This window comes from Geotrypetes seraphini, chromosome 8, assembly GCF_902459505.1.
Source record: "Geotrypetes seraphini chromosome 8, aGeoSer1.1, whole genome shotgun sequence".
Lineage (NCBI taxonomy): Eukaryota > Metazoa > Chordata > Amphibia > Gymnophiona > Dermophiidae > Geotrypetes > Geotrypetes seraphini.
In genome coordinates, this window is record NC_047091.1 from 57,965,521 (window position 1) to 57,987,445 (window position 21,925).

The 21,925-nt window shown below is 48.0% G+C and overlaps 1 protein-coding gene across 2 annotated transcripts in view; it reads left to right on the forward strand.

Moving 5' to 3' along the window:
- HNRNPUL1 (heterogeneous nuclear ribonucleoprotein U like 1) overlaps nucleotides 1–21,925 on the forward strand; it is a 329,125-nt gene that overhangs the window by 40,105 nt on the left and 267,095 nt on the right. For both annotated transcript variants that reach the window (XM_033955122.1, XM_033955123.1), the window contains exon 3: nucleotides 7,144–7,276. In XM_033955122.1, the coding sequence (XP_033811013.1) occupies nucleotides 7,144–7,276 (133 nt within the window). The remainder of the gene's footprint in view (nucleotides 1–7,143; nucleotides 7,277–21,925) is intronic.

Consider the following 21,925-nt stretch of genomic DNA (forward strand, 5'->3'; position numbering starts at 1 on the left):
GTTGAATGTGGACAAATGCAAAGTGATGCACATTGGGAAGAATAACCTGAATCACAGTTACCAAATGTTAGGGTCCACCTTGGGAATTAGCACCCAAGAAAAGGATCTGGGTATCATCGTAGACAATACGATGAAACCTTCCGTCCAATGTGTAGCTGCGGCCAAAAAAGCAAACAGGAGGCTAAGAATTATTTAAAAAGGGATGGTTAACAAGACTAAGAATGTTATAATGCCCCTGTATAGCTCCATGGTGTGACCTCATCTGGAGTATTGTGTTCAATTCTGGTCTTATCTCAAGAAAGATATAGTGGCACTAGAAAAGGTTCAAAGAAGAGCAACCAAGATGATAAAGGGGTTGGAAGTCCTCTCATGAGGAAAGACTAAAACGGTTAGGGCTCTTCAGCTGGGAAAAGAGACGGCTGAGGGGGAGATATGATTGACGTCCACAAAATCCTGAGTGGAGTACGACGGGTACAAGTGGATCGATTTTTCACTCTATCAAAAATTACATTTTTCCGGTTGTCCAGGTGGGCGATAGTACAGTCCCAATTTGATGTCTGCTCCAGTTCCCCCTTGTAGCTTAACCCATAGTAATTCCAAGCCGTCCGCCCTTACTATTGTTTCCATTCTGGCTGAAGGAATGGAGTCCTTTATATATATCGCTATTCCTCCACCCTTCTTGTGTGTCCTGTTTCTCCTATAGAGTTTGTACCCTGGTATGACCACATCCCATTTGTTGTCATCGGTCCACCATGTTTCTGTGACTCCAATTATGTCCAGGTCCTTTTTACTTGCTATGACTTCAGAGAAAGGGCGGGACCGCCGGAAGAGGAAGCAGCGCAGACGCAGGGCTCAGAGAAGGGGCGGGACCGCCGGCAGAGGAAGCAGCAGGACAACGGTAGGGGGAGAGGAGAGTCGGGGCAGGCGAAAGGAGAGTCGGGCTGGCGAGAGAAGAGTCGGGGCGGGCGAAAGGAGAGTCGGGCTGGCCAGAGGAGAGTCGGGGCGGGCGAAAGGAGAGTGGGGCGGCGACGGGAGAGTCGGGGCGGCATGCGCGGTATACGGGTGTGCGCGGTATATAAAAATTTATTTACATAAATTACAGTTTCCGCGCGCTATACCCGTGTGTGCGTTTTACACTGGTGCGCGGTATATAAGTGAAAATACGGTACTAAGGTGAATCATGCCAGACAAATCTGATTGAATTCTTTGATTGAGTGATCAGAGAATTGGCTCAAGGACATGCGCTAGATGTAATTTACCTTATTTTTCGCTCTATAAGATGCATCCACCTGTAGAGGAAGAAAAACCAAGAGGGTTCAGCATTTTTTTTTTTCTTGTTTTTTCCCCCCTCTACACATCTGGTGGCCTGGTGCTGGGAAGCCTGCAGCCCCCCCCCCCCCCCCCCGGTACCTTTTTTTAACTGGCATGGTCGGTGCTGGATGGCTGCCTTTCTCCCTGCAGAGCGGTGCATAAGGCAGCAGCGCAACCTTTGCACTTCCTGCCTGATCCCGCTCCGTGATTGGCTTGCCGTCATTTCTCGTGAATCACCCTTTTTGGAGGTGGAAAAAATGCATCTTATGGAGTGAAAAATACAATACTTAAATTTCAGCAAAGCCTTTTCACAGCTCCTCATAGGAGGCTCTTAAATAAAATCCATGAGCTGAAGTTAGGGCCCAAAGTGATGAACTGGATTAGAAACAGGTTGACGGACAGACACCAGAAGGTAATGGTAAATGGAATTCAATCAGATAATGGAAAAATAAGTAGTGGAGTGCTTCAAGGATCGGTGCCGTGACTGATTTTGTTCAATATGTTTGTGAGCGACATTACTGAAGGGTTAGAAGGGAAGGTTAGCCTTTTTGCAGATGTTACCAAGATTTGTAACAGAGTGGTCACCCCAGAAGGAGAGGAAAACATGGAAAAGGATCTGCAAAAGTTAGAAGAATGGTCTAACGTCTGGCAACTAAAATTCAATGCGAAGAAGTGCAGAGTAATGCATTTGTGTTGAGGCCATACTTGGAGTATTGTGTTCAGTTTTGGAGGCCATTGGTGAAGGATATAAAAAAACTTGAAGCCGTCCAGAGGAAGGCAACAAAAATGGTAAAGGGTTTGAACCAAAAGAAGTATGAGAAGAGACTGGAAGACCTAAATATGTATACTCTGGAGGAGAGGAGGGACAGGAGAGATATAATACAGACATTTAAATACTTGAAAGGTATTAATATAGAACCAAATCTTTTCCAGCGAAGAAAAACTGGTAAAACTAGAAAGCATAATTTGAGGTTACAGGGAGGAAGACTTAGGAACAATGTTAGGAAATTCTTCTTCACGGAGAGGGTGGTAGATGCCTGGAATGCCCTCTCAAGGGAAGTGGTGGGGAGAAAACAGTGATGGAATTCAAAAAAGCGTAGGATAAAAATAGAGGATTTCTAATTAGAAAATGAAGAATGTAAATTAAAGAACTAGGGCCAGTATTGGACATGGTCTGTCCCAAATATGATGGTTCGATATAGGATGGGCTGGGGTGGGTATGAACGGAAACTCCACTAACTTGAAACATGAGGATGTTACTGGCCAGACTTTATGGTGGATATCCTGCAAACAACGAGATGGTTGGATAGACTGGAGTGAGCTTGGATGGCAACTTCGGCATTTGGAACATAGGACAATACCAGACTTTACAGTCTATGGCCCAGAAATATCAAAGAAAGGGACAAGTTAATTTAATAATGCATTTTTTAATGGGTATAACTTATGCCAGACTGGATGGACCGTTGAGGTCTTTATCTGCTGTCATTTACTATGTTTAGGATTCTCGGGGTGGGGTGGGGAGGGGGCGGCAAATGATATGTGCAACTGAGTGTTGGAGTTGACTGTGGGGGAGGACTCTTCAGTGGTTTGCCTATTTCACCAGAAGAGTTGCAGGAGCTCATTCTCCAAGTGTCTTCTGTTTTGTGTGTTGAGGATGGTGAATCCTCTTCGTCATAGGGTTTGGGTGCTTCATGTTCCTTTTCCATGCATCAAGATATCCAGGATATTGTGCTAGCACAGTGGAAAGCCCCTTTTCGGCTGGCACGATGTATTACCTGTTTGTATCCTATTCCTGATGCCAATAGAGAGTCCCTACACCAATTGATAGTGGTCACAGTGGTCTTAGCCATTGCTAAGAGGCATACGGTTCCAGTGGATGGGTGTACTGCTTTGAGAGACAACCCCCCCTCCCTGTACCTGAGGGTGGAGGCTCTTTTCAAATAAAGTTTTGATGTAGCAGCCTTGGTGGTTCAGGCAACGATTTGTGGTAGTCTAGTAGCCAGGGCAAGCTTCAGATGGGCTGAGCATGTGTTTGATAGGGGTTTCAATTACTAGGCATTGGTGGACCAGGAAGTAGTGAAGATTGAATTGTTCGGATGCCATGTATGATTTGTTGCAGCCTTCGGCTAAGTTTATGGCCTTGAGAGTGACTACTAGACGTACCTTGTGGCTCCGTGGTTGGTCGATGGACTTGGCCTTGAAATCTAAGCTCAGTCGATTTCCCTTTGAGGCTTCTTTCCTCTTTGGAGATGACTTGTATAAGTTGGTCCACAGTTTAGGAGACTCCAAAGTACCTTGGTTGCGGGAGGAAAAGCCTCAATAATCCAGTAGGGGAGGTTCCAGCCAAGGTCGTTTCTGAGAATTCCGCCGATACCGTCCTGGCAGGGTGTCTTCTGTGGTCCCTTCTAGGGGTTGTTTCAGTGTATGCAGTCCTTTCAGGGTGCACGCTGGGGAAGCTGTGACTCTTCCAGTCTCTCTTCCTCTTGTCGACCTACACAATGACTGTGTTCAGGTCCGTCCCCCGGTTCCTGTGGAAGCCAGTTTGGGAGACTTTTACTGGGAGTGAACAGAGATCACAGTGGATCAGTGGGTCCTAGAGGTGCTCCATGACAGGTATGCTCTTGAATTTGATTGGCCCCTGCCAGATCTTTTCCTCTCCTCCTCTTGTCAGTCCTTGTGGAAGAAATGAGTATTTCATCAAACTCTAAGGAGATTGCTTGATCTTGGTACTGTAATTCCGTTGCCCTCTCAGGACATCCGCACTGGACGATATTCTATTTGCTTCATAGTGCCCAAGAAAGTGGGATCCTTTCACTCCACCTTGGACTTCAAGGGGGTGAACTGGATGCTTCGGATCCCCTCGTTTCAAATGGAGACACTAAGTTCCTTGATCCTGTCTGTTTAACCTGGTGAGTTTCTCGCTTCTCTTGACCTGATGGAGATGTGCCTCCACATTCCCATTTGGTAGTCTCATCAGCAGTTCCTTCATTTTGAGATGGCACTTTGTTTTGTGCGCTTCCGTTCAGTCTGGTCATGGCTCCCTGTACACAAATAATGCATTTTGGGTCTCCCATACCTGGGTTAATTAGAGTAAAGTCCTTCCAGGAGAGTACCGATGTTACACCCACATAGTGGAGTTGCTGCAGTCGTTGGGCTGGGTAGTTAACATCACCAAGAGTCAGTTGAACCCTTGTAAATGCTTGGAGTATCTCTGAGTTCTCTTTTACACCAGTCTAGGGAGGGTGTTCTTTCCCAAAGCATGGGTGCAGAAGTTGCAGTCACAAATTCGATCTCTGATGGGCTCTTGTTGTCCCCAGGCTCATGAATTTCTTCAGGTCTTGGGCTCGATGGCAGCCTCATTGGAAGTGGTTCAGTGGGCATGTGTTCACATGCGTCCCATGCTCTTCTTCAGATTTGGTCCCTGCAGTTCTGCGATTTGGACTCACTGATTCCTCATCACGGTCTAGCTTGCTGCAGTCTGCATTGGTGGCTCTGGGCCCACAATCTAATCTAGGGAGTAAGTCTGTATCTTCTCAGCTGGGGAGTCCAGTGTCTGTCGTTCAGCGCAGGGTAGCTGGTCACTGGAGGAGGCCTTGTAGTCGATCGATGTTCTGGAGACCAGAACGCTTGCGACTTTCTAGTCCTTCCTTGTGAGTAAAACTGTTCGGGCTATCTCCAACAATGCCACAGCGGTGTCTGACATCAGTAGGCAGGGGAGAACCAATAGTTAGTTGTCTGGCGCAGGAGACAGCGGAGTGGGAGGAGTCTTACCTGCTTGACATCTTTGTGTCCCACATAGCGGGCGTGTACAATGTCCAGGTGGATTTCCTAAGATGTCGTGCTGGATCTCAGAATAGAGGGCTTCGATCTGATAGTTTGATTGTGGGGTTGGCCGATGATGTGTCTCATGACCATGCATTTCAGCTTCAAGGTGCAGCGATTTTTCATTCGGTGCAGAGATTTTCAGGCTGAGGGGCTGGATGCTCTGGTGCAGTGTTGGCTGACAGATGGGCTGCTGTATATCTTTCCTCCGTGACTTCAGATGGGCAGAGTTCTTCACATTGTATGTCACACAAGCCGCGTGATTCTGATGGCTCCAGATTGGCTACGGCGCTTTCCTCTGCCCCTATCAAATACCCTTCTAACTCAGGGTCCCATTTCCATATTCGATCAAAGTCCCTTTTGTCATATAGCTTGGCTGTTAGAAGGAGCGTTTAAGCAAGAAAGGTGGTTCAGATAGGGTGGTCTCTACTCTTTTTTTAATATTCAGTAAGGTTCTCGACTTCCTATGCGTGCATGCGTATCTGGCATCTCTTTGAGGACTGGGGTTCTGTGAGGGCAGTGGTTTCCCTTTGTGAGTCTGTACCTCAAATCCTTTATTTATTTTTTTTTTTTTAATTTTTTGCAGAAAGGACTTGAAAGGGGCTTTTGCCTGGCCCTCTTTACGGGTCCAGGTAGCAGCCTTGTTCTTTGGAAGCCTTGTGTGTGGACAGTGGTTGTCTTCTCCATTCTGATGTGATCTTTTTTTGAGGACAGCAAAGTTGCTGCGTCCTCTAGTTCCAGTCTAGGATCTCAAGTCTGAGACAAGTATGGCAAAACCAAATATACTGATATCACAGTCCAGTCATTGGGATTTATCCAGCATTTATTAATTAATGAACCTGACATAGGTTTTCTATGAATTGGGGATGATATTCATATCCCATAAAGCATCTATTAGTTGGGGTGTCTGGGTGTTTGAAATTCATAGAACCATGTTCTGAGTAATATCAATATATTTGGTTTTGCCATACTTGTCTCAGTATACACATGATATATTGACCATAGTTGAGCAAGTTTTGTTCCAATTTGTTTTGGGTGCTTCGGAAGCTTACATTGCGTGCTGGATTAAGGAAACCATCGCTTCAGTGTATCTTCTTCAGAAGAAGGCAGTTTTTGATTTTCATAAAGCTCATTCTACGAGAGGTCAGGCGGCATCCTAGGCAGAGAGTTCTCTTGAGTTCCCAGTGGAGATTTGTAAGGTGGCAGTCTGATCTTCTCTGCATTCCTTTGTGCATCACTACCAAGTTGACGTCCAGGTGCATCAGGATGCTGTTTTTGGCAAGCAAGTTCTTGTGGCGGCCCTGCGGAGTTCCCACATTTGGTGGGTAATGCTTTGGTACGTCCCATCTGTCTGTGCTAGTCTGGATGGACGCTAAAGAAGGAGAAATTAGGTCCTACCTCTTAATTTTCTTTCTTTTCTTCCAGAGTGGCACAGAACCCACCCAATGTTTTTTCTTGTGGATATGAAGATTTGGGGTTTACCAATTTTATTATTATTTTTTTTTGTCCCTTTGTTTTTCATGAGTAATGCAAGTATATACTGTGGAGCTACAGAATTTGCTTCATCTGGTTTAACTGGTGAACTGTGAGATCAGTGTTGGTTGCCTGTTCCAATCTTTTTTTCCAACAGTTGTTTCAATTTATTAAAAAAAAATAATTTTTTTTTTTTAAGCTCCTGTTCTTGCAGTTGATCAGTTAATAAGAGTTCCTGCTTGGCTATTCAGACTGATTCTAAGAGGGACTGCACAGTCCACTTGAATTGCTAATAGAATTCAGTATGTTCCCAATCTTCACCTGCTGATAGAAGAGCGTAAACCCATTCATCTGTGCTGGTTTGGAGAGACTAAAAGAAAGAAAATTAGCAGGTAAGACCTATTTTCTACTTTTTTAATTTCCTTTATGGTTTGTTGTTTTTTTTGTCCCTTTACCCAAGTTTGGAATAGAAATAAAACTGTTCTTCTCTCTAGTAAGGCAATGTTCTGAACCATTTTTGTTTAAATGAAAATGCAGCAATGAAGATTGAGGTAAAGCAGGAAGAAGTGACTCCAGGATTCAGAGCTCCAGATAATCTGCAGCATCAGAGTCGCAAGAGGACCTATGATGAGAGAGGGCAGGGGTACTTTGAGCACAGGGAGGAGAGGAGGTGAGTTAATGCTGTTTTTTTGCTATCACTTTTCTACTTGGTCACTCTAAGATCATCAAATAGTCACTTCCAAATCCCGCTCTTTTGCACACAGAAGTATTTTACACCCTATACTGTACCACTCCCTCAGGATAGATGGAGAACAACTTAAAAACCTTAATACAGTAGGATGCCGATAATCTGGACTACTGGAGGATTTTTTAAAATCATAACTTTGTTTTAAAAATCTGTATCATAATTATTACATTATGCCTGATGTATACATCAAAAATTTTTGTATCAAAAATAGTTTGGTGGTATTTTTACCATTGATTTATTAAAAAAATAAGTCAACATATAGCACTCAAAACGTATGCTCTCCAAACAGGACTGTCGAATCATCCAGGTTTTCCATTACTGTAACCCCTCTTTTACTGAAGACCAGAGTCGGGACCAACTTACTAGCTGGAGTCCTGCAATAAGCAAGCACCAGACACTCATTTCACTCCACCAAATAATGTTGACACACCAGGATTTAAAGTCCAAACTCCAACTTTACTTCCAATAGATAAGAAGAAGCACTCTCTTTGAACAGTGAACTCAGTGTTGCTTGAATAACTATGGGCTAGATTCACAAAGCAAACCGATCGGGTACCGATCGGTTTGCGACCTGATTCCCCTCCGGCCTGATTCACTTACCTATCTGCCGACCATCCTCCAATCTGCGCATGCAAATGAGGGGAACGGCATGCAAAGTAAGCAGGGATGTGATTCACTAACCAAAACCCTGCAACACCAACTGGGCTGGTAGATCACAAACAAGCGACTGCTGAGGACCAGTCGCTCAAGCCCTTTCCGACTGCCTAGCCTTCTGCCGCCCTGTTCTCCACCCTGTCAGCCCCGATCTCCTGCTGCCCTGAACGCCTCATGCAGCCCCGACTCTCCTACTGTTCTAATCTCCTGCTACCCCAAACACCTGCAACCCCGACTCTCCCTGATCTCCTGCTGCCCCGAACACCTCTTGCAGCCCCAGATCTCCTGCCTGCCCTGACTCTCCCACCCTTACCTGCAGTGCAAGCCCGTGGTTTTAACCCGCAGGCTTAAGTGGGTTAAAACCACGGGCTCCAAAAGAAGTTAAAAAAAGAAGAAAAAAAAAAAATCTCTGCCAGACCCGGAGGTCCAGTGCATGCGCAGACCATCTGCAGATGGGTCTGCGCATGAGCTGGGATCGCTATAGAGCGATCCAGGCAGGCAGTTGGAGGACGTGATTCCGATCGAGGGCGATTCGTGAATCAGTTTCCCGGACACGGATCGGATCCGATCTGTGTCCTTAGTGAATCTAGCCCTATGTATAGTCTTTCCCCTTATAGTTTCAGTTATGTATTCAAATTTGTCAGCTCTGGTATACAAATTCTTTGTGCTAAATGGATTCTGATCAGATGAGGATTATCAAAAGACAAACTTGGTGCCATTTCTCAGCCCTTAAATCTCTTCTGGAAGTAGGGCTACTTTCAACGTGCCCTCCCACATCATAGATCCAAGCACTGAAGATTGGCTTCTCACTTTCTTGGCTTTCAGAAACTGCTGGAATCCATTGTTGGCTATCTAGCCGGCCTATGGAATCAGCGAGTCTGCACACCTCTTCCTTTGAGCTTCTATTGACCTTATCCATGCAGGTGCAGATAGGATTAAATCAACACACACCTTTAAACAATAGCTCTAATGTCTAGAGACTAGTGCTGCCCGATTCGCTGATTTGAATCAATTCACATCGATTCATTGTCCCAAAAAATCTGACTCACCGATTCAGCAACCCACACCCTCCTTCCCCCCCACTTTCCGTGAGACCTAACCTACCTCCGAGGCCTCCTAAAACAGCAGCAGCGATGACCAGTCAGCAGAAGCAGCGCTCTGAATAGGCTGCTTGCGGCATGTTTCGCTGGAGCCTTCCCTCTGTTGTATCACTGACATGGCAGAGGGAAGCCCTGCCGGGGCAGGCTGCAATCAGCCTATTCATAGTACTGCCTCTTCAGCTTTGGGAGGCCCGGAGGTATGCCAGGTATCATGGTGGGAGGGTCAGTGGGGTGCTCCTGCACAGGGGGATAGGAAGGATGGAAAACTACTGCACAGGGGGATAGGAGGGAGGGATGGAAAGCTACTGTACAGGGGGATGGGAAGCTGCTGCACAAGGGGATGGGCGGGAGGGAAGTATAGCTGCTTCTCAGGGAGATGGAAGAGGAGAGGAAGGAGAGATGAAAGAAAAGTAGAAAGGGGTAAGAGGGAGAAATCCTGCATATGATGGAAGGGAGGGAGACATGCACGGAGAAGAGAGGGAGAAATGTTAGTTATCCCAGGACAAGCAGGCAGCCTATTCTCAACCTGTGGGTGACGTCATCCACGGAGCCCTGATGCGGACAGCTTCGCAAGCTGATTTGTTTGCAGAACTTAGAAAGTTCGCAATTGCCATACCGCACATGCGTGAGTGCCTTCCTGCCCACGCAAGAGCGAGCGTCTCCTCAGTTCTCTGTTTTCCACGGAACCGAGAAGTTGTATTTTCGACACTCTGCGCTAGACTCAGTTCTAAACTTTATGCCTTCTCTCACCGCGGCTCGTGTTTTCTTATTTTACAGGGTCGCTGTGTTTCTTGCACATTTTCTTTTCAATTTTTTAAAAAAAAAAAACAACTTTAATTTTATTTCCTTAGCACAGCAGCAGATAAATCCAGAGACCAGTGGGATAGCACACATCGACCAGCAGGTGGAGATAGAGAAACTGATTAACAGGTGGTCTTATAGGTTGGCATTCCTCCTGTACATCCAGTATGCTCTATCTCCCAGCAGGTTTGGTAGCTATCCTTCTAGCTCCTGGATTCTGGCTGTGTCTGGTGAAAATTCTGAGAAATAATCATTTCTTCTGTTGAGATTCTTTCTCTTCAGGTAGAAAGGGGTGACTGGCTGAGCAGTGCCAGCTTTGGGAGTTACACCTGGGCCCCCCCCAGGTCCCTGCTCCACCCTCCCCTCCAGTGGATTGAGGGGTTTATTTGGGCTCTTAATTTTTCTTCTTTCCTTGACAAAAAAAAAAAAAAAAAGAGCCTCAACGTGTGGAGCTGTGCTGTTCTTCTGCTCAGCTTACAGCTTACAACTGCCAGCCATAGCTTCTCTGCATGTGTTGTTGGGTAGGATTTTCTGGCTCTGAGTGTTTGGTGTGGCTAGAGGAGTCGCTGGTCCGTTGGGTGTGCAGCGTTGTGTTTGTGTGTTTTGGCGGGATTCCTCTGGGCTGAATTGTGGCCGTTTAAAAAAAAGAGAAACAAGGAAATCGATCCTATGGCGGCAGAGGCGGTTAAGCGGTGTTCGCGCTGTGGGAAGCGCAGAACACTGTCGGGTCTGTGCACAGCCGGATGCTCGGACGCTCCGGTCGAGGAGTCCGTGCTGCCGGCTGGTGAGTTGCTGTTTTCCCGCACTAAGGAGGCGCGGTCGAGCGCTTCTTTCCTAGCAGTTGGGCCCGCCGCGATTCAGAGCGCGTCAGCGTCGGGGGAGTGTTCAGTGGCTCTTGGCGCTTCGGGAGACCTCGTGGCAGACGCGGTTTCAGCTCAGTCCATGCTGCAGGCCGAACCGACAGGGTTGTTGCAGGGCACTTTTTCTCCGGAGTTTGTGATGCTGATGCACCGTGCCTTTTTGCTGCAGGGCTCTCAGCCTGCACTATCCCCAAATTTGCCTAATTCTTTGCTTCTTCCTGCTACTACTGCGAGTCTTTCACCTCCGGTGCAGTCTCAGGCGGCGAAGCGTCGCAGACTGGCTGTCGCAGATGACGGGGACCCTGCCTCAGTCTCCCCCTTGTCTCTGCCTATTCCTGACTTGTTGGAAGAGGGAGAGGTGACGGACGTGGAGGAGACGCTGGGTAGGGATGTGGATGATCCTACCACACTCCATCTTTTTCACAGGGAGGAACTTTCCTCGTTGATTTCAAAAGCGTTGCAAGGGTTGAACATCTCGCAGGAGGATCCGCTGGTGTCCGGGTTCTCGAACCCACTTATGGCTAGTATGCGAAAGCCGCCTAGATCATTTCCGGTTCATGAGGCTATGCAAGAGCTTATTAAGACACAATGGGACACGCCGGAGGCATTTCCGGGTGATGAAAGCCATGCGGCAGTTGTACCTCTTGCTCCAAATGAACTGGAGAAGTTTAAACAGCCTAGGGTAGATGCGTTGGTGGCCGCGGTCACCAAGAAGACTACTTTGCCAATTGAGGGGGGTGTTGCACTGAAGGATGTCCAGGATAGGAAGATTGAATCTACGCTTAAGGTGTCCTTTGAGGTTGCAGCAGTTACCTTGCAGGCCGCGGTTTGCAGTTCTTATGCTGCGCGTGCTTGTCTGCAATGGTCTCAACTGATGGCAGATAACATGATGGAGTCCGGAATTTCGGTCCCCTCCGAATTGGCGGATATGGAATCAGGTTTGGTGTATTTGGCGGATGCCTTGTATGATATTTTTCGTGCTTCTGCGAAACAAATGTCTTTTTACGTGGTTTCTCGCAGATCTTTGTGGCTCCGTAATTGGGTGGCGGATGCGGCGTCCAAGCTTAGGCTCGTGAAACTCCCATTTAAAGGTCGTCTTTTATTTGGTTAGGATTTAGATAAGCTGGTGAAGGATTTTGGTGATTCCAAAACTCAGCGGTTGCCGGAGGACAGGCCTAGGCCGCTGTTGAAGTCCTCCTCTACCAGACCTCGCTTTAGGGATGTTAAGAGGTATCGACCGGGGAAGCCATCTTTTCAGCCCTCTTAAGGTTCTTTCTCTAATTCTAGGCCTCGCTTTTCTCAGAAGACTTCCTTTTGTGGAGCGAAATCCTCGGCTGTTCAGCCAGCCCGTGCTCCCGCACCTCGCAGTCAACAATGACGGGGTCTCGGCCCCTTCCGCCATTTCTTTGGGAGGGCGGCTGTCTTCCTTTCTGGCGGAGTGGGCCAAGATAACGTCCGATCAGTGGGTATTGGATATTATTCGAGAAGGTTACAAATTAGAGTTTTCCTCTCCCGTCGCCGATTCTTTCTTGGTATCCCCTTGCCACGGGGCCGCCAAGCGAGACTCGGTGTGGCTCACCCTTCAGGTCCTTCTGGATCTGGGGGCTGTGGTTCCGGTTCCCCCTGACGAGGTGGGCCTCGGCAGGTATTCCATTTACTTCGTGGTGCCCAAGAAGCGGGGGATCGGTCAGGCCGGTGCTGGATCTCAAAAGGGTCAACAAATTTCTCAAGGTCCGTCATTTTCGTATGGAGACAGTACGCTCAGTCATTGCCACGGTTCAACCAGGGGAGTTCCTTACGTCCCTCGATCTAAAAGAGGCTTACTTGCACATTCCAATTTGGCCTCCACATCAGAAGTTTCTTCGGTTTGCGGTCCTAGGCCAGCATTATCAGTTTCGAGCGATGCCTTTCGGTTTCACCACGGCACCGTGCACCTTTTCGAAAGTGATGGTTGTGGTGGCGGCTTTTCTTCGCAAAGAGGGGATTCGGGTGCATCCTTACTTGGACAATTGGTTGATCCGAGCGTCTTTTAGGCACGAGAGTGTGGTGGTAACCCAGAGGATGATTTCTCTTCTTCAGTCTTTGGGGTGGATCGTCAACTTTCAAAAGAGCTCTCTTACCCCGTCCCAATCGTTGGAACATCTGGGTGTGCGGTTCGACACGTATCTGGGGAAGGTGTTTCTCCCCAGGGACCGGGGAGTGAAGTTACAGTCTCAGATTCGCCTAATTCTCCAGTCGCCCAGACCGAGGGTCTGGGATTATGTGCAAGTTCTGGGTTCGATGGTGGCGGCTCTGGAGGTGGTACCTTGGGCTCGCTTCCACATGCGGCCGTTGCAGAAGTCTCTTCTATCCCGCTGGTCCCCGGTGTCTCAGGACTACAACTGGCGTCTTCAATGAGATTCTCAGGCTTCCCTCAGCATGCGTTGGTGGCTCGACGAGGCCAATCTGTTCAAGGGCATGCCGCTTGCGACACCGGACTGGGTCATAGTTACGACAGATGTGAGTCTTCTGGGATGGGGGGCTCAGTGCCTTCAATCCTCGGCGCAGGGTGTTTGGTCTCAGGAGGAGGCCCAGTGGTCGATCAATATGCTAGAATTGAGGGCAATCAGGCTTGCGCTTCTGGAGTTTCAGTCCATGGTTCAGGACCGGCCGACGAGGATCTTCTCGGACAGTGTCACTGCGGTGGCGTACATAAACAGGCAGGGAGGTACCCGAAGTCCTCAATTGGCCAGCGAGGCGCTGGTCCTGTTTCAATGGGTGGAAGTTCAAGTTCCTCTTCTCTCGGCAGCGCACATTGCGGGTCAGGCGAATGTGCAAGCAGACTTCCTCAGCAGAAATCTTCTAGATCCCGGAGAGTGGGAACTCTCCGTGCAGGCATTCGCCCTACTGGTGCGGAAGTGGGGTCTTCCGGAGATGGATCTCATGGCCTCGTCTCGCAATGCAAAGCTACCTCGGTTCTTCAGCAGACGCAGAGAGAGGGAATCAGAGGGGGTGAACGCGTTGGCTCTTCCTTGGCCTCCGGACTGTCTTCTTTATGTGTTTCCTCCTTGGCCGATGATAGGTCGGGTGTTACATCGCATCTCTCTCTTTCCGGGCAGGGTGATCCTAGTGGCTCCGGATTGGCCACGTCATCCGTGGTATGCGGACCTGATCCGGCTGTCGACGGACGATCGGTTGACGTTTCCGGTAACTCCAGACTTACTAGTTCAGGGTCCGGTCAACATGGAAAATCCGTCCCGCTTTGGTCTTACGGCCTGGCTCTTGAACGGTTGCGGCTGAGGCGTAAGGGTTTTTCGGAACAGGTAATCTCCACTCTTCTTCAAGCCAAAAAGAGATCTACCTCTGCCTCCTGTGCTCGAGTCTGGCGGGTCTTCGAGTCTTGGTGTGCTTCTCTGGGTCTTTCGCCCTTTAAGGCTTCTCTGTCTCATATTCTTTCCTTTTTGCAGGACGGTGTCGACAAAGGATTGGCCTATAATTCTCTTAAGGTCCAGGTAGCGGCCATTGCTTGTTACAGAGGCCGGGTGTCTCATTCGCTGCTGGCGTCTCAACCTGATGTTGTTAGTTTCCTGTAAGGGGTGCAACATATTCGGCCACCTGTTAAGAGGATCTGTCCAGAGTGGAGCCTTAAAGTTGTGCTTAGGGGGCTTCAGAGGGCCCCGTTCGAGCCGTTGTCTCAGGCGACTCTGAAGGACGTCACGTTGAAGGCAGTGTTTTTGGTCGCGATGGCGTCGGCCCGAAGGGTTTCGGAGTTGCAGGCCTTGTCGTGCAGGGATCCTTTTTTGCGCATTTCTGAGGCCGGTGTGTCTGTTCGGCTGGTTCCCTCATTTCTTCCTAAGGTGGTATCTTCCTTTCATGTGAACCAATATCTCTTCGTTTCGGCGGGAGAATTGGGGGAGCGCTTCTCTTCTTTGCGTTTCCTTGACGTGCGCAGAATTCTTCTTCATTATTTGTAGGTTACGAACGACTTTCGTAGTTCCGACCACCTCTTTGTGTTGTTCGCAGGCCGCAATAGAGGTATGGCTGCATCCAAGGCTTCCATCGCTCGTTGGGTCAGAGAGTCCATTGCTTCGGCTTACTTGACGGCCGGAAAACAGTTGCCGGACCTGCTTCGTGCACATTCCACGTGAGCGATGGCTACGTCTTGGGCTGAGTCCAGGGGTTTTTCCTTGGACGAGATTTGTCGGGCAGCTACTTGGTCTTCTATGAATACTTTTTCTAAGCATTACCGGCTGGATGTGGCCGCTCGGACGGAGGCTAATTTTGGTGCTTCGGTTATTGTGGAGGCTGCATTTGCTTCCCACCCAGTTTGCTACATCCCACTAGTCTCTGGATTCATCTGCTGCTGTGCTAAGGAAGGAAAAATTATGTTCTTACCTATTAATTTTCTTTCCTTTAGTAGCAGCAGATGAATCCAGAGCCCCACCCTTTCTGCTGATACTCTGTTCGTTGGTTGGTTACCAGTTTCAGTTTGGTTATTGTTGGTAGTTGTTTTCTGTATTTTACCCAATGCAATTGATTGATGGAAAGTTTTTTTTTTTTGACGTGCTCAATATTTCCTGATACCGGATGCTTGGGCAAGGAGCGATACTGGATGTACAGGAGGAATGTCAACCTATAAGACCACCTGTTAATCAGTTTCTCTATCTCCACCTGCTGGTCGATGTGTGCTATCTCACTGGTCTCTGGATTCATCTGCTGCTACTAAAGGAAAGAAAATTAACAGGTAAGAACATAATTTTTCCTTCTTTGTCACGGCGGCAGATTCGCTACAGGCTAAGGCGGGAGATAGGTCAGCGATGGAGGGAAGCTGGCTTGCTTCGGGCCTTCCTCGCTGCCAGGTCCTGCCTTCAGGGTAACAGAAAATAGGCAGGACCCGGCAGCGAATCTATTTCTCGGACCTGCTTTTTTCCTCTTTAGGCACCTTCTCCCGCCTTTTCTGTGTGCCAGCAGCAGTTACTGAAACACGCAGTACTAGCTTCCGCTTGTCCTCTTTCTGAAGAACCAATGTCCAGCCTGTCTTGCAGGATAAGCAGCAGAAAGAGGCGCACTCGGTCATAATGAGCGAAACCAATCAGAATAATAAAGCGAAACCAACCAGAAAGAGGCGCATTCGATCATAATGAGCGAAACCAATCAGAATAATAAAGCAAAACAAATCAGAAAGAGGCACACTCATCATAATGAGCCTGCAGTCCCTGCCTCCAACTGCAACTGTAAAAACTAACCAGCAGTAGGAAATTGAAAAAAAAAAGCTGAAAACCCGCTTGCTGGGCTTTTTTTAAAAAAAAAAAAAAATCAGGCTTAGGCGAATTTGTAACCGAAATGACAGCCGGGCGCTCATCTAAATTAGCCGGGCGGATCGCCCGGCTAAAAGGTGCTAGGGAGAACTCTGGAGTCCTCACAGTGGCATTTTTGTGTGTCCTGGGGTTCAGTCTGACCTGTTTCCCATTTTGGGATAGTCGGTTCTAGTTCATGTTGCATCCGGTTATTGTTCATTTTTTTGACAGAGGCTCTTCGGTCCAGCCACCCTTTAATCATCTGTTCCCGATCTGGTACATTGACATGGTGCGGTCGGGCCTTGCCAGAGCTCCTTTTGAAGCTCTTCTGGATGCGTTACTCATGGACATAGCCCTCATGACTGTTTTCTGCTTGCCATCACTTATGCCAATAGGGTTTTCAATCTGTGGATGTTGTATTGACAGGCGTCCTTTCTAAGCGTTTTGTACATACGGGTTTCTCTACAGTTCCCTCCTTTTTGCAGAAGGTGGTTTCAGGTTTTCCTGTCCTTCAGGAAGTGTTTGCCTGTGTTTCGGTTGCTGAGTTCCAAACATCAGGATTGGCTTCTATGGAACCTAGGCATGCACAGGATGCTTCAAGTTTCAAGTTTATTTATTATTTGATTAATCACCTATTCCAAATTTTAGTCGATGTACAAATTGGTAAAATAAATTGTCTAAAATATACATAAAATAGACCATATAATTAACAAGGGGATAAGTCACAAAACGAACTAATTAAAATAAGACAAGAATACAATAGGACAGGTGGGATAGAAATACAATCTTAGATAGGAAAGAATCAACAATTAAAGGTAAAACACAACAGGAATAGAAGGACAAATAAATAGGTAAAAATAAAAGTAGACAAAAGAGCAATTGACGAAAGAGCAAATTAACAATTCAATTAAGTATTGAACGCATCTTTAAAAAGAAAGCTCTTAAGTTGGCTCTTAAATTTGCTGTTTAATTTGCTGTGTTCTCAGAAAGGCACGGATGAGTTTCGTTTTTCTGACCCTTTGTTTGTTGCTGACTTGTTTGTTGAGGCGTGGTGTCCTGCTTCTGCAGCCACGATTTCCACGCGGTTCTGTAGAGCCATTTCACACCTACATTCTTGCAGACAATGAGTCCCCTGTTTCTTTTGGGGCACATTTTGCCAGGAGTGTGGCTTTTTTGTGGTTTGAAGCTAGATCTTTTCCTCCTGAGTTTTGCAGGGCGATGACATAAATGTTTCTTTCCACATTTCCCAAATTCTACAGAGTGGATGGTACTGCCTGTTATAACTCGGTTTTTCGTGTTCTTGATCTTGAAGGCTGGCACAGCAAGCCCACTCTGACTAATTGGGGTACTGCTTTTGTACGTCCCTATAGTCTAGAACAGACATGGGCAACTCCGGTCCTCGAGGGCCGGAATCCAATCGATTTTCAAGATTTCCCCAATGAATATGCTTTGAAGCAGTGCATATAAATAGATCTCATGCATATTCATTGGGGGAAATCCTGAAAACCCGATTGGATTCTGGCCCTTGAGGACTGGAGTTGCCCATGTCTGTTCTAGAATGTCTCACCTATTGCACTGAAAAAGTAGACTATGTACTTACCTTGGTAAGCTCTTTTCCAGTAGATAGACGAGACATTCTGGAAACCAGCCCTGTCCTTGCTATACCTGCTTGCAGATTTCAGAGTTCAGATCAGATGCTTGTTTCCCTATGTTCCTATCTGTTTTATGGAGACCAATTGGGGCTAGAGAGAGTTTTGTGAATATGTTCTCCATGTTCTGGGAGTACTTCCTGAGCTTCTTTAAAATCTATGTTGACGGTGGATAGTACTGTTGTTTGTTTTGAGCAGAACTCTTGTTTAGCCTGTTGTTGCAGGTGCCTCTACTTCACAGATGGTAGTGCCTCTCTATGCTTGGGTACGGACTGATGGGAAGAGCTAAGCTTGCCTGTGATGTACCCTAGAGGTGGAGTGAAAAACTTATAGTTCTCTTCTGCAACACATGCGAGTAAGAGAAATGTCTCCCCTATCTACTGGAAAAGAGCTTACCTTTTGATGTCATGCTGTTTAATTTGTTAAAATAAAGGAAATAAAAAAAAAAAAAAGAAAAGCATGCCTGTATAACCTCTTTGCATATTGACTGTACCACCTCCCAGATCCTTGGATTACAACCGGTGTGCTGTACATTAGAGAGTTGCACGGGGATAGAAATCCCACCTGTCCCCGCCAGGATCCTCTCCATCCCCACCCGTCCCCGCAAGGAATTACCTCCATCCCCGCCCGTCCCCATAAAAAGCAGCAATTACTTCTGACAGGATCATCAATTCCACAGTTTCTTTTGTGTTTGCGCTGCTGTTTTCCTTGTGGAATCTCTTTGGTGGAACCCTTTTTTTGTTTTCGGTTCAGGTAATTAACTTATAAACCCCTTCTTTTACTAAGGCTGACGTGTCCATTATATTATATGGACGAACCCTGCTTCCAAAGCCTTCCATCCCTGTGGGAGTCCCGTGGGTTAGGCGGGATTCCCGCGATCCCCGTTCCCATGCAGACCTCTACTGTACATTTCAATGACCCACAGTCAGGGGCTTGTCAATGAATGTGACTGCATGTCTCCTGCTTGTCTCCAAAGAAAACAGTATTGCTTACCTGTAACAGGTGTCATATTTAGACACACAGTCTCACCCATCCATCTATCCCGCTGACAAACCTTTTCAAAACATAGCTATAGTACATTCTAATACCTCAGGTAGGCTTCCCAACTCCACACATGCCTGGAAGTTAATTATTAGCTAAAGGAGAGTTCTGGCGTGTTAGATTCATTTCTGACATCACCAACTAGTGTGACTGCATTCCTTGCTGTTTATAGAGAGAACCTGTTATAAGGAAGCAACTTCATCTTCACACAGAGGTTCTATCTGCATGCTCACTAACATCGATAGAGTTGGTTAGGGATGAATATTAGCTGGTCAAATTTCAACCGGTGATGGTCAGTTGTGGATTATTATTTTTTTTTTTTTTGTAACACAGAGTTATCCCAGGACAAGCAGGCAGCATATTCTTGACTGATGGGTGACGGCACCGACGGAGCCCCGGTACGGACAATTTTAGAGTGATTGCACTCTAAGAACTTAGAAAGTTCTGGTAGGCCGCACCGCGCACGCGCGAGTGCCTTCCCGCCCGACAGAGGTGCGCGGTCCCCAGTTTCTTAGTTTCCGCGGAGCTAAGAAGACGCGTCTCTCTCAACGGCCGTTGTGAGAGAACTTTTTTGTAAACTTCCCGCTCGCGAAAACTTTTTGAGGAAATATTATTTCCTTCCCTTTTTACTTTATTTTCTTTCTTTAAAAAAAAAAAAAAAAAAAAACAATTTGTTTTTTCTTTCTTTTCGGTTTTGCCCCGGCGGGGCCTTTAGCCACCATCGAGGCCTCGGCCTTCGATTTGGCTGAAGCCGTTTTCACATTCATGCCCCCCCAACCCGGCTTCAAAAAGTGCCAGCGGTGTGCACGACCAATTTCACTGACTGATCCTCATAATTGGTGTCTCCAGTGTCTTGGTCCCGACCATCGAGCGTCAACCTGCACCCGCTGTGCAACTTTGAAAAAGAGAACTCTTAAAAATCGAGAGATTCAACAAAAATTATTGTTTGGTGCCGAAATGTCTGATTCTACACCGGCACCAACATCGGCACCGGCGCAGTCGGCACCCACATCATCGACACCACGCGATACCGCGGCGGTGTCGACTCCAGGTAAGCCGGCTAAGAAGCCTTCCCCGTTGGAGCGTCCTCCGGTCTCGATGGCAGCGAGCCCAATCCTGCCGACCTCGAGGCGCCCACGGAAGCGCTCCGCTCTAATAGAGGTGAGCCCCTCTACATCGGGATCCTCATCCTCGGAGCGTAGAGCGGCACCGCAGGTACCATTAAAGAAAAAGACGGTACCGGTGCCTTTCCTTGAGGAGCGTATAGCTGCTGTTATCCCAGGACAAGCAGGCAGCATATTCTTAACACATGGGTGACGTCACCGACGGAGCCCTCGGTACGGACCTTTTTAACTAGAAGTTTCTAGTTGGCCGCACCGCGCGTGCGCGAGTGCCTTCCCGCCCGACGGAGGAGTGCGTGGTCCCCAGTTTCTTCGTTTCCGCGGAGCGAAGAAGACGCGTGTGTTTTTTCAACGGCCGTTGAAACCACTTTTTTGCCTTCCCGCTCGCGCTTTTTTCCTTAATTTTTCTTATTTTGCCTTCGGGTATCTTTTTCTTTTGCTTTGTAAAAAAAAAAAAAAAAAAAAACTTGCTTTTTTTCGACTTTTTTCGATTTTGCCCCGGCGGGGCCTGTTGCCATTTTACAGGCCTCGGGGTTCGATTTTGCGGAGGCCATTTTCCCCTTCATGCCCCCGCAGGTCGGTTTTAAAAAGTGCCAGCGGTGTGCACGCCCGATCTCCATTACTGACCCACACAATTGGTGTTTACAGTGTCTGGGTCCGGAGCATCGGGCGGACTCCTGCACCCGCTGTGCCACTCTTCAAAAGAGAACCCTTAAAAACCGAAGAATTCAACAAACTCTTCTCTTCGGCTCCGGGTCGGCGATGGACTCCTCGACATCGACAGCGGTACCACAGAAATCGGCACCGTCTACTTCGACACCGCCCGACCCCACATCGGCGTCTCTGGCGCCAGGTAAGCCGGCTAAGAAGCCTTCCTCTTCCCTTGAGCGCCCTCCAACTACGGTGGCGACGCCGACCTTACCGGCATCGCACCGGTCCCGCAAGCGCTCCGCCCCGATCTCGGTGAGTGCCTCGTCATCGGCCTCCTCATCGCCGGGGCGTGGAGCGGCATCTAAGGAACCGAAGAAAAAGAAAGCGGTTCCGATGCCACCCCTAGATGACCGTATCTCGGCCATCTTAAAGGCTCAACTCCAGGAACAATTGCAGCAACAGCTCAAAAACCTGTTGCCCACTATCCTGGCACCGCTCCTTCCGGTACCAGACCGGCCCGAGCCCCGTACCGAGCCCCCGGTATCCACCCCTGCGGTACCCATCAATACTTCCATGCCGATTCTTTCGGCTGAGCAGCTTCATGCCCATCCAGTGGTGCACTCCCATACCACATCGGATCCTCCTCGGCACCAAGCAGTGCGTCATTCTTCCCGGGACCGGGATCGACGCCGGTCTTCCTCTCCTGGTACCGTCTCGGTGCGCTCTGGGAAATCTTTATCCAAGACCCGCCATACCGCACCTTCCACCCCGGTGTCTCGACATGCACCAGAAGTCCGAGACCCTGACTTATGGGAGGAATCCCCTCTCGGTACCGAGGAGGATCTCTCCTCATCTGATGAGGACCCGTCGGCACCCGATGCCACCTCCAAACCGGAGCAGTCCTCATTTTCGAAATTCCTCAGGGAGATGTCTGCAGCCTTGTCCCTTCCTCTGGAATCAGACTCTAAAAAATCTCAAGCCTTCCTGGAGGCTTTAGATTTTGAACAACCTCCTAAGGAGTTCCTCAAGCTCCCCGTACATGACATCCTACGGGAGACTTTTTACAAAAATTGGGAGAACCCCCTTACGGTACCGGGGGCCCCCCGTAAACTGGACAATCTCTATCGAGTAATACCTATTCCAGGATTCGACAAGTCTCAATTACCCCATGAGTCCCTTCTTGTCGAATCCACCTTGAAAAAGACTCAGGGCTCCAGTGTCTATGCCTCTACCCCTCCTGGCAGAGAGGGTAAGACCATGGACAAGTTTGGCAAGAGGCTCTACCAGAATGCCATGCTGGCCAACAGGGCAAATAATTATTCTTTCCATTTTTCATTTTACATGAAACATTTGGTTCAGCAGCTGTCCGCCCTTCAGAAATACCTCCCAGATCGCAAGGTTCCACTGTTCCAACAGCA